The sequence below is a fragment of the Rhipicephalus microplus genome, chromosome 1, assembly GCF_043290135.1.
Source record: "Rhipicephalus microplus isolate Deutch F79 chromosome 1, USDA_Rmic, whole genome shotgun sequence".
Taxonomy (NCBI): Eukaryota; Metazoa; Arthropoda; class Arachnida; order Ixodida; family Ixodidae; genus Rhipicephalus; species Rhipicephalus microplus.
Window position 1 is genome coordinate 44,281,107 of NC_134700.1, and position 12,053 is coordinate 44,293,159.

The window sequence follows — 12,053 nt, forward strand, 5'->3', positions numbered from 1 at the left end:
TCCCACGTACGGTGCTCCAAGTCAACGTAAATGGACAACATATCGGTTAGAGTTCTATTAAGTAGCTCGGTTAGCCCATTCGTTTGGGGGTGGTAAGCTGTTGTTTTCCTATGACATGTGTGGGTAAGTATCATAATGGACTGCGTCAGATTGGCTGTGAATGCAGTTCCTCTATCCGTGATAACCACCTTTGGGGCACCATGCCGTAGTACAATGTGTGGGGATCTGAGGCGCGCCTGCAACCATTTCGCGGGCATTCCGCCACACGGGCACACCCTTTTGCTTTACTGCTCTGTTAACACCACGTGGCGATAGATGGCGCCACGTGCGGGCACGACACGCGGTAAGCGCGCGCCGAGGGAGCGCTCTCTTCTCCGTGGTCGGCGCCAGGTAAGCACGTGTTTTCCTTCGTCCGCGTCCCCTTTGGGACTCGCGGACTGTAGCCTGCCTGGGGTGTCCTTGGGCCCCCCAGCAGGCGTGTTTACTTGAGTGCTGGCTTTGGTAGCGTACGCCAAGCCCAGAGCGGTGCCTAGTGCTTGAAGTGGTCGTACCACAACGGGCAACACTTGCCGTAGGCCTACGCGCACGAGGTTTGCCCTAACACTCGCGACCAGGCCCATTGGCCATCGTGAGAGTGCGCAGCATAGCCGCGAGGGACCTTTTTCCGACCGGCGTGTCAAAGCTCGCCATTGCCAGCAGCGACGTGCTCGCGGTTTTCCCCTTATTGTGAACGTTCACGTGCGGGTGCCTTTGCTACCCGCGTCCCGGGAGCGGACATTGTACTGTTGTGCGGAGTGCCGCCAGAGGCAATAAAGTGTTGTGTACTTTTGCATTAGAACACTGTCTATTTGCCGTGCCGCGCTAAACGCCTTATTAGTTGAGCGCGCGCGGAGCGGTGGGCTACACGCGAGTAAACGGAGTAGCGGCCCTGTGGCTCGCTAAGCGTGAACCCGCGGTGATCGTCCGCTGCAGTTAGTAGCGGGGTCAACATACTGGCGCCCAAAGCGGTATCAAAGGCTCATTGAGCCTTTGATTAGTTTTAGCCGAGTCGGCCCGCCTTCGCGAATCAGGCTCGCCGCGTTTGCCCGCGTTATGTCTGCTTCGCGTGAGTCCTGTCCGCTGACGCTTTTAGCAGATACCGCACTCCTCGAGAACAGCGCCAGTGCCCCCCTTGAGCATCACAATCGCGCACCCTCAGTTGTCACAAGCCCCAGTCGGGATGACACGAGGCGCTACGTATCAGCTCCCACTGGAGAGGTAGCGTGTTTTGGGTCCGGGGCCACAGCCCAACCCGAACAGTGCACAAGGGCAAATTGGACTACTACTGCTCCCTTTGGAATGCATGGCAGTTCCATGTCACAGCGCTCCAAAACGTCTCTCAGTGGAGCTTCCGGGGCCCAGATCGGCACCGCGGCCTCAGCCGTGGCCGAATTTTGCCCGCTGGCTGCTATGGAACCTAGCAGCCTGGTACCCAACGCGGTACCAAAGGCTCATTCATTAAGCTTTTGGTTAGTCTTAGCGAGCCAGTTCCCCTGCGCGATTCGGGCTCGTCGCAACATGTCTGCTCCGTGGCATGCCGCGTTGCACAAAGAGGCCACCGCCTCTATCGACGGGCGCCCTTCGGCGCTCGCCTGTGTCGTCACCCTTTTTTGTGGTGAATACACTACTACGTGGTAGCTGACCCGCTATCTCGTGCCCCCTGTTGTCTGCGGAGAACCTGGATCCCGGTGCGACGGCCGCTCGCGGTGCCTTAGCACTGGCAAGCGTCGGGGGCGAAACAGCGGCGAAAAGGGGGAGTCCCCATGAGGACGACGTTAGCTGCTATCCAGGTAAGCGGCGCACTGCGTAGCGGCCGAGCGGGGGGGAACTTTCCGAAGGCCACTGTGCCATGAGCGAACCTGTGACGCCGTGCACGCGGCAGTTGCTGCGGTCCTGAGTGGGCGCGATACCAGACTCCCCCATTTGGGAGAATGGGAGTTGCTTTCGGCAGCGAAGAGCTACTGAAGGCTCAGCAGAGTGATTCCGTTTCGAGTCTTGGAGGGACGAAGCGCCGTATACGCTGCTTGCTTTGCGGTGAGCGCCGTTAAACCGTCTTGAGAGGCGCGCCGTTACGCTGCTTGTTCTGCGGCGGGCACGATTAGGGGGCTGAAACAGCGTGTGTCGCTGAGTCCCCGGCGGATTCATTTTGCTGGACCATGACGGGCTCCTGCTGAAGTACATAGCCACCGATGAGGAGTCAGTGGACCCGTTTAAGGTGGTTGTGCCCAAAAATCCGAGAGGCGCACTGTTGCGAGCCTCTCACGACGAGCCCATTGCCGGTCACCTGAGTGGCTCTAAAGTTTTTGCGAAACTGAGCAAGGTTGTGACTTGGCTTGGCATGAAGCGTGACATTTTTCGCTATTGCCGTTCCTGCCACGTCTGTCAAACGGTGAAATCAAGGGGTGGCAAGCCGCCCAGATTGATGAAACCGATTGTCAGTGAGCGTCCGTGGCAAGTAGCCACCTGCGATCTAATGGGGCCGTTCCCCAGGAGTAAGCAGGGGTTCATACATCTGATGGTAGTTGTTGATCATTTTTCCAAATGGGTGGAGCTGTTTCCGCTGCGGAAAGTGACAGCGCGAGCGGTGCTAGAGAGGATACAGGAAGTGTTTTGTCGGTTCGGCTTTCCGAAAAGATTGATCACGGACAATGCGTCGTACTTCACCGCTCGGGTCTTTGGTCATACGTGCCTTTCCCTAGGAATAGATCACTGCACCACTTTGCCCTACCATCCCCAGTCCAATTTGACGGAGCGAACCAATCGTACGCTCAAACCGATGTTGGCGGCCTTTGCCGAAAGTCAAAGGGACTGGGCAGACCATTTGAGTGAACACGCGTTTGCAATCCGAACCTCCGAGAGTCGCTCTACTGGTTTCTCTCCGGCCTTCCTTAATTTCGGAAGGAAGTTGGCAAATCCGGTGACCAGTGTCATGCAATGCCAGCTCGGAGACGAGGAAGAACCGGCAGACTGTTCTGCTTACGCTTCCACACTTCGGGACAGGCTTTGTCGAGCTCTCAGTAGAGCGAGGCAGAGTTTGGCATCGGCCAGGGCCGAGCAAAAGGCCTAGTACGACTGAAAACGTCGCCACCTTTCATTTAGAGTAGGTGACCTCGTCCTGAAGCGCAACCACGCTCTTAGCGACGCGAGCAAGGGTTTCTCAACTTCGCTCGCTCCAAAGTGGCTTGGTCCGTACCGAGTGGAGAAAGCTTGGACTCCACTCGCGTACGTGCTGAAAGACCCGCTTTCGGGAAAACTCAGCCGTGCCCACGTCTCAGACCTGAAAGCCTTTGCGTCGAGGTCTGACGAGCCTGCGCCAGCGCCCAGTGGCTCTTCGCGCAAGCAACGGTGCACACCCGGCGCGGCGGATTGCATTCGGACCACGCACCGGTATAATCTGAGGAAGCAGTCACCTCAGTGATTTCGCGCTGGACGGCGGGCTTATTTCCGCAACCGAAGGCCCTCCTTTTTACTGTCTAGTCTCAATTAGCTAACTTCTTTACAGCCAGTGCTTGCAAAGAAGTCAGTTCCGCCCAGTTACTGCTGCTGATTGTCATTTGAGTGTTGTTGTTTACTTGATGTTTTTTTCGTGTTTTCTTTTTTTTTTCTTCTCGCTGGAGGAGGGGATTGTGAATTGGTGCTTTAGCTTGGGGAGAGGGACAAAGGACACTCTGCGCTTCCTTCGCGGTGCGCGTTTGGAGAGACCCGACCATCGGAGGTGTGTGTGCGTGTGTGCGTGCGTGTGGCAACAACTTAAGAAGTCACTGACCCCTACACCACCTTGCACTCTGGAGGTGTTCGGAGACCTGCGGTCGTTAGGCAGCCCGGTTGTGCCCTGCTCCCGACCGTCGCTGATAAGCTCTGCTGGCCTTTCTATCACTGCTGCTGCACGAGACCAGCTGTCGCAGACGCTGTGCACGACTTGACCAACGCCGCAGGACGCCTCACAGCCAGTGGATTTGGCCACCATTATTACAGCAGAAGGGCCGGCTGTCGCAGCAAGGACCATCCGAACCTCCCCTGAGGCGACGTTCGTCAGACTTGCAGGCCTGTCGTCAAGATCAACAAGATGAAGGTGAGCCGTTTCCTCGCATGAGGGCCTCAACCAGAACTTTCGCCTTGCACTCTCGCATCCAAGCAGTCACCCAAGTCAAACATTACGTGACGCTGCCCCTCCGAGCCGTGGACGCGCTCTTGCGTGAGCATCATGAACTCCCGTTACCCCTCTTCCGCGGAGCCATTGTATTCCTCAAGCGTATTCTTGTGTTGTTTTATCTTTTTTTTCTTCAGCAGCAGTTGCAGAGCCAGGCTGAGGCTAGCTGTTGCCCATTGCATGATGCCTTTGTATGTATGGGCGACGACCGGCTGCCTTTGCAGACCGGTATATAGGGTGAATTAAGGAGAGGAGGATGTGGGGATCTGAGGTGCGCCTGCGACCATTTCGCGGGCATTCCGCCACACGGCCACACCCTTTTGCTTTCCTGCTCTGTTAACACCACGTGGCGACAGATGGCGCCACGTGCGGGCACGACACGCGGTAAGCGCGCGCCGAGGGAGCGCTCTCTTCTCCGTGGTCAGCGCCGGGTAAGCACGCGTTTTCCTTCGTCCGCATCCCCTTTGGGACTCGCGGACTGTAGCCTGCCTGGGGTGGCCTTGGGCACCCGCAGGCGTGCTTACTTGAGTGCTGGCTTCGGTAGCGTACGCTAAGCCCAGAACGGTGCCTAGTGCTTGAAGTGGTCGTACCACAACGAGCCGCACTTGCCGTAGGCCTACGCGTACGAGGTTTGCCCTAACACTCGCGCCCAGGCCCATTGGCCATCGTGAGAGTGCGCAGCATAGCCGCGAGGGACCTTTTCCCGACCGGCGTTTCAAAGCTCGCCATTGCCAGCTGCGACGTGCTCGCGGTTTTCCCCTTATTGTGAACGTCCGCGTGCTGGTGCCTTTGCTACCCGCGTCCCGGGAGCGGACGTTGTACCGTTGTGCGGGGTGCCACCAGAGGCAATAAAGTGTAGTGTACTTTTGCATTGGAACACTGTCTATTTGCCGCGCCGCGCTAAACGCCTTATTAGTTGAGCGCGCGCGGAGCGGTGCGCTACACGCGAGTAAACGAAGTAGCGGCCCTGTGGCTCGCTAAGCGTGAACCCGCGGTGATCGTCCGCTGCAGTTAGTAGCGGGATCACCATAGTTATCACTGCGGCGAAGCTGGCCATCTTTACCGGATGTGTGAATATCGCCGAGCTGGACTTCGCTGATGGGCTGATGGGCTTTAACGTGCATGTGTAGTCGGCCCTTAAAGGGGCCGTGCCACAATATTTGTGGCTTGCACGCTTTTTGCTGCAAGCTTTAATTATAGCTCCAACAAGCATAATACACGCACCAAGATTCATTTATTCTCACTAAATAATTTATATCATCATTGATATGAATTGTTTCCAGTTCCTGCTTGTAGACATCGAGTTGGGCAGGCACGTAGCAGTGTAGCTGACTTAATCACGTGACCACAAAGCTTTGCACGTGACATGCTGAGCATTGTCAGCTCTGGCACACATGGGCCACACAAGCACCTGCAAAACAAACTCGCCGCTACCTGCAGCAGCCACGATGCTTTGCCGGCATGTACGGGGCGGAAGTCCAGAGGTCGCTAACCTGGCTACAGATCTGGTGTGATGTCACCAGGTCTTTCATTGCACTTCCCATAGAGCTACGTCAGTGTTGAACACTCTCGCGATGGACCTCTATTAGTAGAATGAGCGTTTCGGTATACTTGAAAAGTGACTTAGAACCTATTCTTAAACCCACACCGTGCTTGCTATAGCCTTGAAATTTGGTGGAACCACTTCATTAAAAGTGTTGGCTCGTGCGCAGTTGACACTCGCAGCACTTTGCTTCACAACCAAGAAGTAACAACAGTGACAGCAGTTAACTTACACTCATCCTGTGGATGCATGTGTGTTCTTTTCTAGCACCCTTCTTGGTTTGTTTAAGCAGCACACTTCTAGTGTCAAGCTGCGACAGTTGTTCATCAGAACTCGTCCTGTGTGCTTTCGTTTCGTGCGTCCATGCTTGACGACACGTGGCATGTATGGTGTTTCGTGGCATGTATTCTAATTTCTTGCTATCACATTCACTGCTTCACCCTCACCACAAACTAACTTTTTTTTTCACATGCACTTTTGAAAAATAGGATCATGTGAGCCCACGCCCTATTACTAATTCAGAAATGGGAAGTTTGACGGGTTCACACACTGATGTACAACATTTAGGAGGTCGCGATATCGATATGAGAGTGCACTGCTCAGGAAATTCAAGGATTTTGATGGATGGCCGAAAATTCCAGGACTTTCAAGGGCTTGAAAATGCATTTTTCAAATTCGAGTGTTTTCAAGGATTTCAAGGACCTGTATAAACCCTAAGCCTAGTCTAGCGAGGCTGAAAACTGCGACCAAGACTGGGACACCAGTGATGAAAACGAGCGGCTAGTTCGGCGAGATCAACTTATGGCAACCGTAGAAAGTAAAGCAGGACGTCAACCGCGTACTCGACAAAGCGTCAACACGGCAACGGAGAGAAACTGATGTGAGTTGCAAGAACGTTGAACTGTTGAGGCGTCGTATTAAATTAGAAGTAGCGACTAGGGCTAGGAATGGATTTAGACTGATTTACAGTCTGTTGATGGTGCTGTTATTAAGGTAATTTTGTGTCTGCGAGTGTTTGGTTTTCCTTTCGTTTTTTGCATTTTTGTTATTTTTGGGCGTGATAAAAGGCCTTTGTTTGCCACGCCCATCTCCTGTCTCTCTCGATTCCACCCGCTGCAAGCACTCCTGGGATAATCTCGACAAAGACACACCATGTTTTAAAATGACATGTGTTTGTTCGTGGTGTTATATCAGGGTTTGTACAGGATTACCAAGCGGAAATTCGAGAATATTCAAGGACTTTCCATGACCTGTCACAGGTTTTTCAAGGACTAAAAGTGGCACGCAATGTTGAAATTTTTTCACTCTAAATTTTCAAAATTGAGTCATTTTTTACTGCATTTATATAGTGCTAGCATATTTCAGTTATGGACATTTAGACGAACACCTCCTAAATTCTTTTACGAAAAATGCGATGGGCTGGCAAAAAACCTGGACTGGGCTGCATTTTCTTTGTCAATGCGGCCAGATCATGCACAAAAATTTCAATTTCCGGCAGATGTTTTTGACAACCGTACAAACGTATGTGGTTCAAATCCAGGAGACTTGGCAAGTATGCCAATCAACCACATGAAGGAGGCCGCAATGTGGATTTGGAATGCTCAGAAAATTCAAGAATTTTCAAGGATGGAAAAAATTTCACTTTCAAGGTCCTTCAAGGTCCTTAAAAATCCATTTTTTAAATTGAAAAAGTGCCACACAGGTGCTCTGAGGTGGCGGCAGTATTACTCCCAGCCACAGTATGAAGGAACAAATTTGCCAGACGCATGGTATACAATCGGGTCCACATATAACATTCCCCCTTAAAACGAACTTCTGCTTCAAACAAAAGATACTCACGTGACCATGGAAATATACATTATTTTAATGGTGCAAAATCACACAACAAACGTCTCTGAGCCCCGCCGATCGGTTACAGTGAACTGAGTTGGTGCTCCGGTGACTCCCTAGAACACCACTTTCGAACATCAATAAGCATCGGTGAAGTGCTCATAAATTTTCATTGTTGAAGGGAAACTAAAGGCAACTATTAGGTCGACGTTGACTGTTGAAGTAGCGGTCCAGAAACCTCATAGTGTTACTTTTGTGCCAAGGAAGAGCTGATCTTGAAATAGAACCCCGTTTTAGTGGTCAGCATCAGGTTAGAACACTTCAAATTACCCGCCTCAAGAAGCAGGCCGATTCACATCACTGTTGCCATGCACAACGTTGCCTGGCTTTACTGCGCGGTCACTAACACTACTAGACAGAACGAAAACAGCGGGAGTCACAGCAGCAACAACTCCCATTGATCAATTTTTTGCCATTAGCTCCAAGATGGCAGACGTATTTTGGTTCAACTGCGCCCCTCTAGATGGCATGACCTGGCCAGTGTAACTATGCGAAAATTGAATTTTTGAACCACTCCTGCTATTCTCCATAGTAACATCTGGCAGTTCTTTTTCCGACAGAAACAAACAAGCAGCATTTTATTGCGTCTCCTGATGCATGAAAGGTTCTTTATTCAGTGCAGCTAGATTGATTACTAGTGATCAATTGTAGGCGGTTCGTCTGGCGTCATCGGTATCATTTTGTTTATGTCCTACTGCGGAGCATGTATTCTTGTGCATTTACCTTAATTTCTCGGTAAGTAGGGCACTACTGTTGGTAATATTCTTGTTTTAGATGTTGTCATACATTGAGCTTTCACTCTAATGTAAATTGTTATTTCACTTTAGTGTCCATTTAAATGCTGACTATGCCTCCACAGCAATCTACTTGTCGCTCTTCCCAACCGCTCTTCCCACCCCTACATGGTGCAGTACCTTGTAAGGATGGGGGAACTGGTTAAAAAAAATAGTGAAAAAATAAAGGAGCGAGAGCACTGGCAGCACTGGAGCGACAGAAAGAAGAGGGAAAAGATAGGAAAGAGGGGGGACATCGTTGAATGAGTTTTAGGGCAGGGCACCACTCGGCGAGAGCTACATAGCATCAGGAAATTGCAAACAGCAGGTCGATCAGTGAGAGCTATGCCGGCGCCGGAGATCATGTACGACACAACCGTTCAGCACAAAATTCAGCTAGCGAGTCCCTTCATATGTCCCTGTATTCAGCTGTGATGGTGACGGCTTCGTGCGCAAAGGTAACGGCTACATTTCTGCTAAAATGTTTTCACCAGGCCGTCTTCGTCGACGTCCAAACTGATGCAGAGCCTGAAGCTTCCAAACAGGACCACTCCAGTGGCAATTTGTAGCAGTGCATGATCGACTTCGACATGGGACAGCAAGACACTTGCTGGGATGATTTCATTGCAACTTTTATCGTGTTCTTATAGTGCCTATAAATTTCTATTTTCAAAACTGGTGCCAACAACAACACTATTTAACCTGAAATTTCGCTTTAAGCACAGTTAGAGACCATTATTCATGTTACCGGGCAAACCTTACCTTGCGGAACTCTATGGGGTGTGATCTAGTTCTCTAATTCAACAAGCAAAAGCTAGCAGCACTGAAATGGGACACGCCGGCCATCTTACACCACTGCACTGACATGACGCGAGTGGTTGGAAAGAGAAAAAGGCGCTATTTCTGCTACTCTAAATGGCAGCACAACCCAGCATATTCGCCTCGCGGCGGTGCTCTAGTGGCTAAGGTACTCAGCTGCTGACCCGCAGGACGCGGGTTCGAATCCCGGCTGCGGCCGCTGCATTTCCGATGGAGGCGGAAATGCTGTAGGCCCGTGTGCTCAGATTTGGGTGCACGTTCAAGAACCCCAGGTGGTCGAAATATCCGGAGCCCTCCACTACGGAGTCTCTCATAATCATATGGTGGTTTTGGGACGTTAAACCCCACATATCAATCAATCATCATCAAATTAAATCAATCAACCCAGCATATTGAGTGGAATGGGTAGAGGAAAATAAAGAGACAGGTAGAGGAGAGGGTAATAGCAGGAGAGTGGCATTCATCGCAGAGTACGAGGAGGATGGCTTTTACAGTCATGTTCCAGTTCAGTGCTCCGAAAGCATTAAAGCATTGCTTTGAAGGCCTGGTTGTGTGTGGGAAAGGAGGAGCGAGGAAATAATAAAACAAGAGGTGCCTTTGGGCAGACACAGGAAGGTGTAGAACGAATGCAAAACCATGGAGCACACGCCATCAGGAAAAAGTACAGTGTTGGTAAAAAAAAAAGCTGATGTCTGCGTGGCTCTTCTGTTTGTAATTTACTTAACAAGCGATTCACCAGATCACATAAGAAATCTTGGACACTGGAAGTTGTTGCATGGCCAGTGAGAAGCTTTGTACCACTTTAAGTTTTTAATTGGTTCATTATGAGTCATCAAAACATGATGCAAAGAGGTGAGCTTGAAATCTTTGCCACTCGCCCCATGTAGACTTCGCAAGCCAAATTCTCACCCAGCCCTCTTCGGTATCGGAGAAACTCGGAGTTGGAAGATCACACAACACAGATGCATCAACACGTCATGTGCAAGCAAGGTTACATTCGCATGACATGCCCATGCTAGGTCGTGCACGCATGTGATGTTTTGTAGTTTCAATGTTCTTTGTATTGTACTGGCTGTTTCTGTGAGATGGATCTCTCTACGCGAGCACATTTGGAGAGGATGGCATGGATTATGTATCCTTACCCCGATACACAGCATCCCATCACTGGAACTGCTGTAAGAGACGATGCACCAAAAACGCGTCAAGCGTCATGAGCGCTGGCGCCAGCATGAAAGAATGGCGAAAACACGAATGTAAACAAAACGGAGGCAGCTTAGCCTCGTATCATTCGAAGTAAATAAAATAAAAATGAACACGGATTCCGTTTACATGCTTCTATAAACATAAATTCTTTAAATCACGCAACAGGTTGCAGAAAAAAACATATGTTACCTCGAGTGATTTTTGCAGTCCTGTACTACTGCGACATACGCTGACCATTCCTCGTGGCATGTCACCTCCACCACATCGGGGTGCATGCGCGCCTATGAGGTGAGGGGCAATTGGCATTCAGTCTGACATTTAACCTCTTTTCGGGGCACATAGCATTGTAAATCTTGGCAGGTGAGATCGTGAGTGTCCAGTGAATGCATTTCTCTTGCTTGCTCGAAATTCTTAAACCTGGTGACGGGCTCTTTGAGGTGTTAAGACAGAGAAGACATTGACCTTGTGCAATTAGACCCGATTATTACAAGGCTAAAAGACTCCTGGCTTTTTAGTGGTGTAGCCATTTTCTCCTGCGCTGCCATTCACTGCCTTGCCGGAAAAAAAAACTCGGAAACTCGATGGTGGACACTTAACTAACGACAATAAAAAGAGAGACTGTGTTCTGCAAACTGAGTGAGAAAAAGGACAATTTCATGGCTATGCTAAACCATTGGTGCCTTTGTGCCATCATAAACTATAAGTTTTCTTTTTCTTCTTTTCTTGTCCTAGCACATGTCACGCACATCTTTCTTTAAAAATTTGTAATTTACTAAAATTTATCATTCTTATATTTACAATTTCGGGGGCCTAAAATTGTGGTTTGCCTGCTTATTTTTGGCACCTAGAACCCAATTTTTTAGTGCCTATATATCTAGCTTCTAGTGATTATAAAGAAACTCTGAACGATAAGACGGTGTCTTCTTGAAAGGAAATAGCAAAGGAATAGGCTGACCTAAATTTAGGACTTCAACACCCTCATTCATATCAGATTAAAGTGAGATAAAGCCGAAAAATTAAACTTTGGTACTTGAGGAGCTTTGAGAACCATGCAAAATACTGACAAAGTTTGGTTGAAAAGATCGCGATGGCATACCTCATACTTTTCATGCTGCAGGAGCCAGTCCATGTGGTCATCCTGGTCTCGAGGCTTGGCTACTATCACATCCTTAGGGCTCACTACAAAGAACAAACCCTCCTCCGGGAGGCTCTCTGCATGAAAAATAGAAGAGAAATCGAATACACTTGTCTAGGGATGTGCCAGCACACAAACATGAAATAAATTACTACCAAAGCTTGAATGCCCAAACAAGCCTTTGCAGCCTAGTTTTTTCCCTCATGAGGATGGTTTCGCTGAAGAGAGCGAATTCGCAAGGGTGAATTTATGCTTTCATTTGCATGCCATGAAAACAATTATCCAGCACATTTGATCATGAGAAGTTAAACCTGAAAAGGCATATTGGACATACCTGGGAACTAGTGATGGGCAACTAATAAATTTGAGGCTCAAAGCAAATTTCGCTTTGTATATTTCAAGTTGCATATCCAACATATTATAAAAAAAAAACCTAGCATTTCTGTCATAACTCAACTAACTAGCTAAGAATTTTCAATAATTGGAACTAGTATATGTTCG

At 49.7% G+C, this 12,053-nt stretch overlaps 1 protein-coding gene across 6 annotated transcripts in view; it reads right to left on the bottom strand.

The window, feature by feature from the left end:
* lt (vacuolar protein sorting-associated protein light) overlaps positions 1 to 12,053 on the bottom strand; it is a 635,043-nt gene that overhangs the window by 348,067 nt on the left and 274,923 nt on the right. For all 6 annotated transcript variants that reach the window (XM_075896022.1, XM_075896056.1, XM_075895809.1 and 3 more), the window contains one exon: positions 11,514 to 11,629. In XM_075896022.1, coding sequence (XP_075752137.1) covers positions 11,514 to 11,629 — 116 coding nt within the window. The remainder of the gene's footprint in view (positions 1 to 11,513; positions 11,630 to 12,053) is intronic.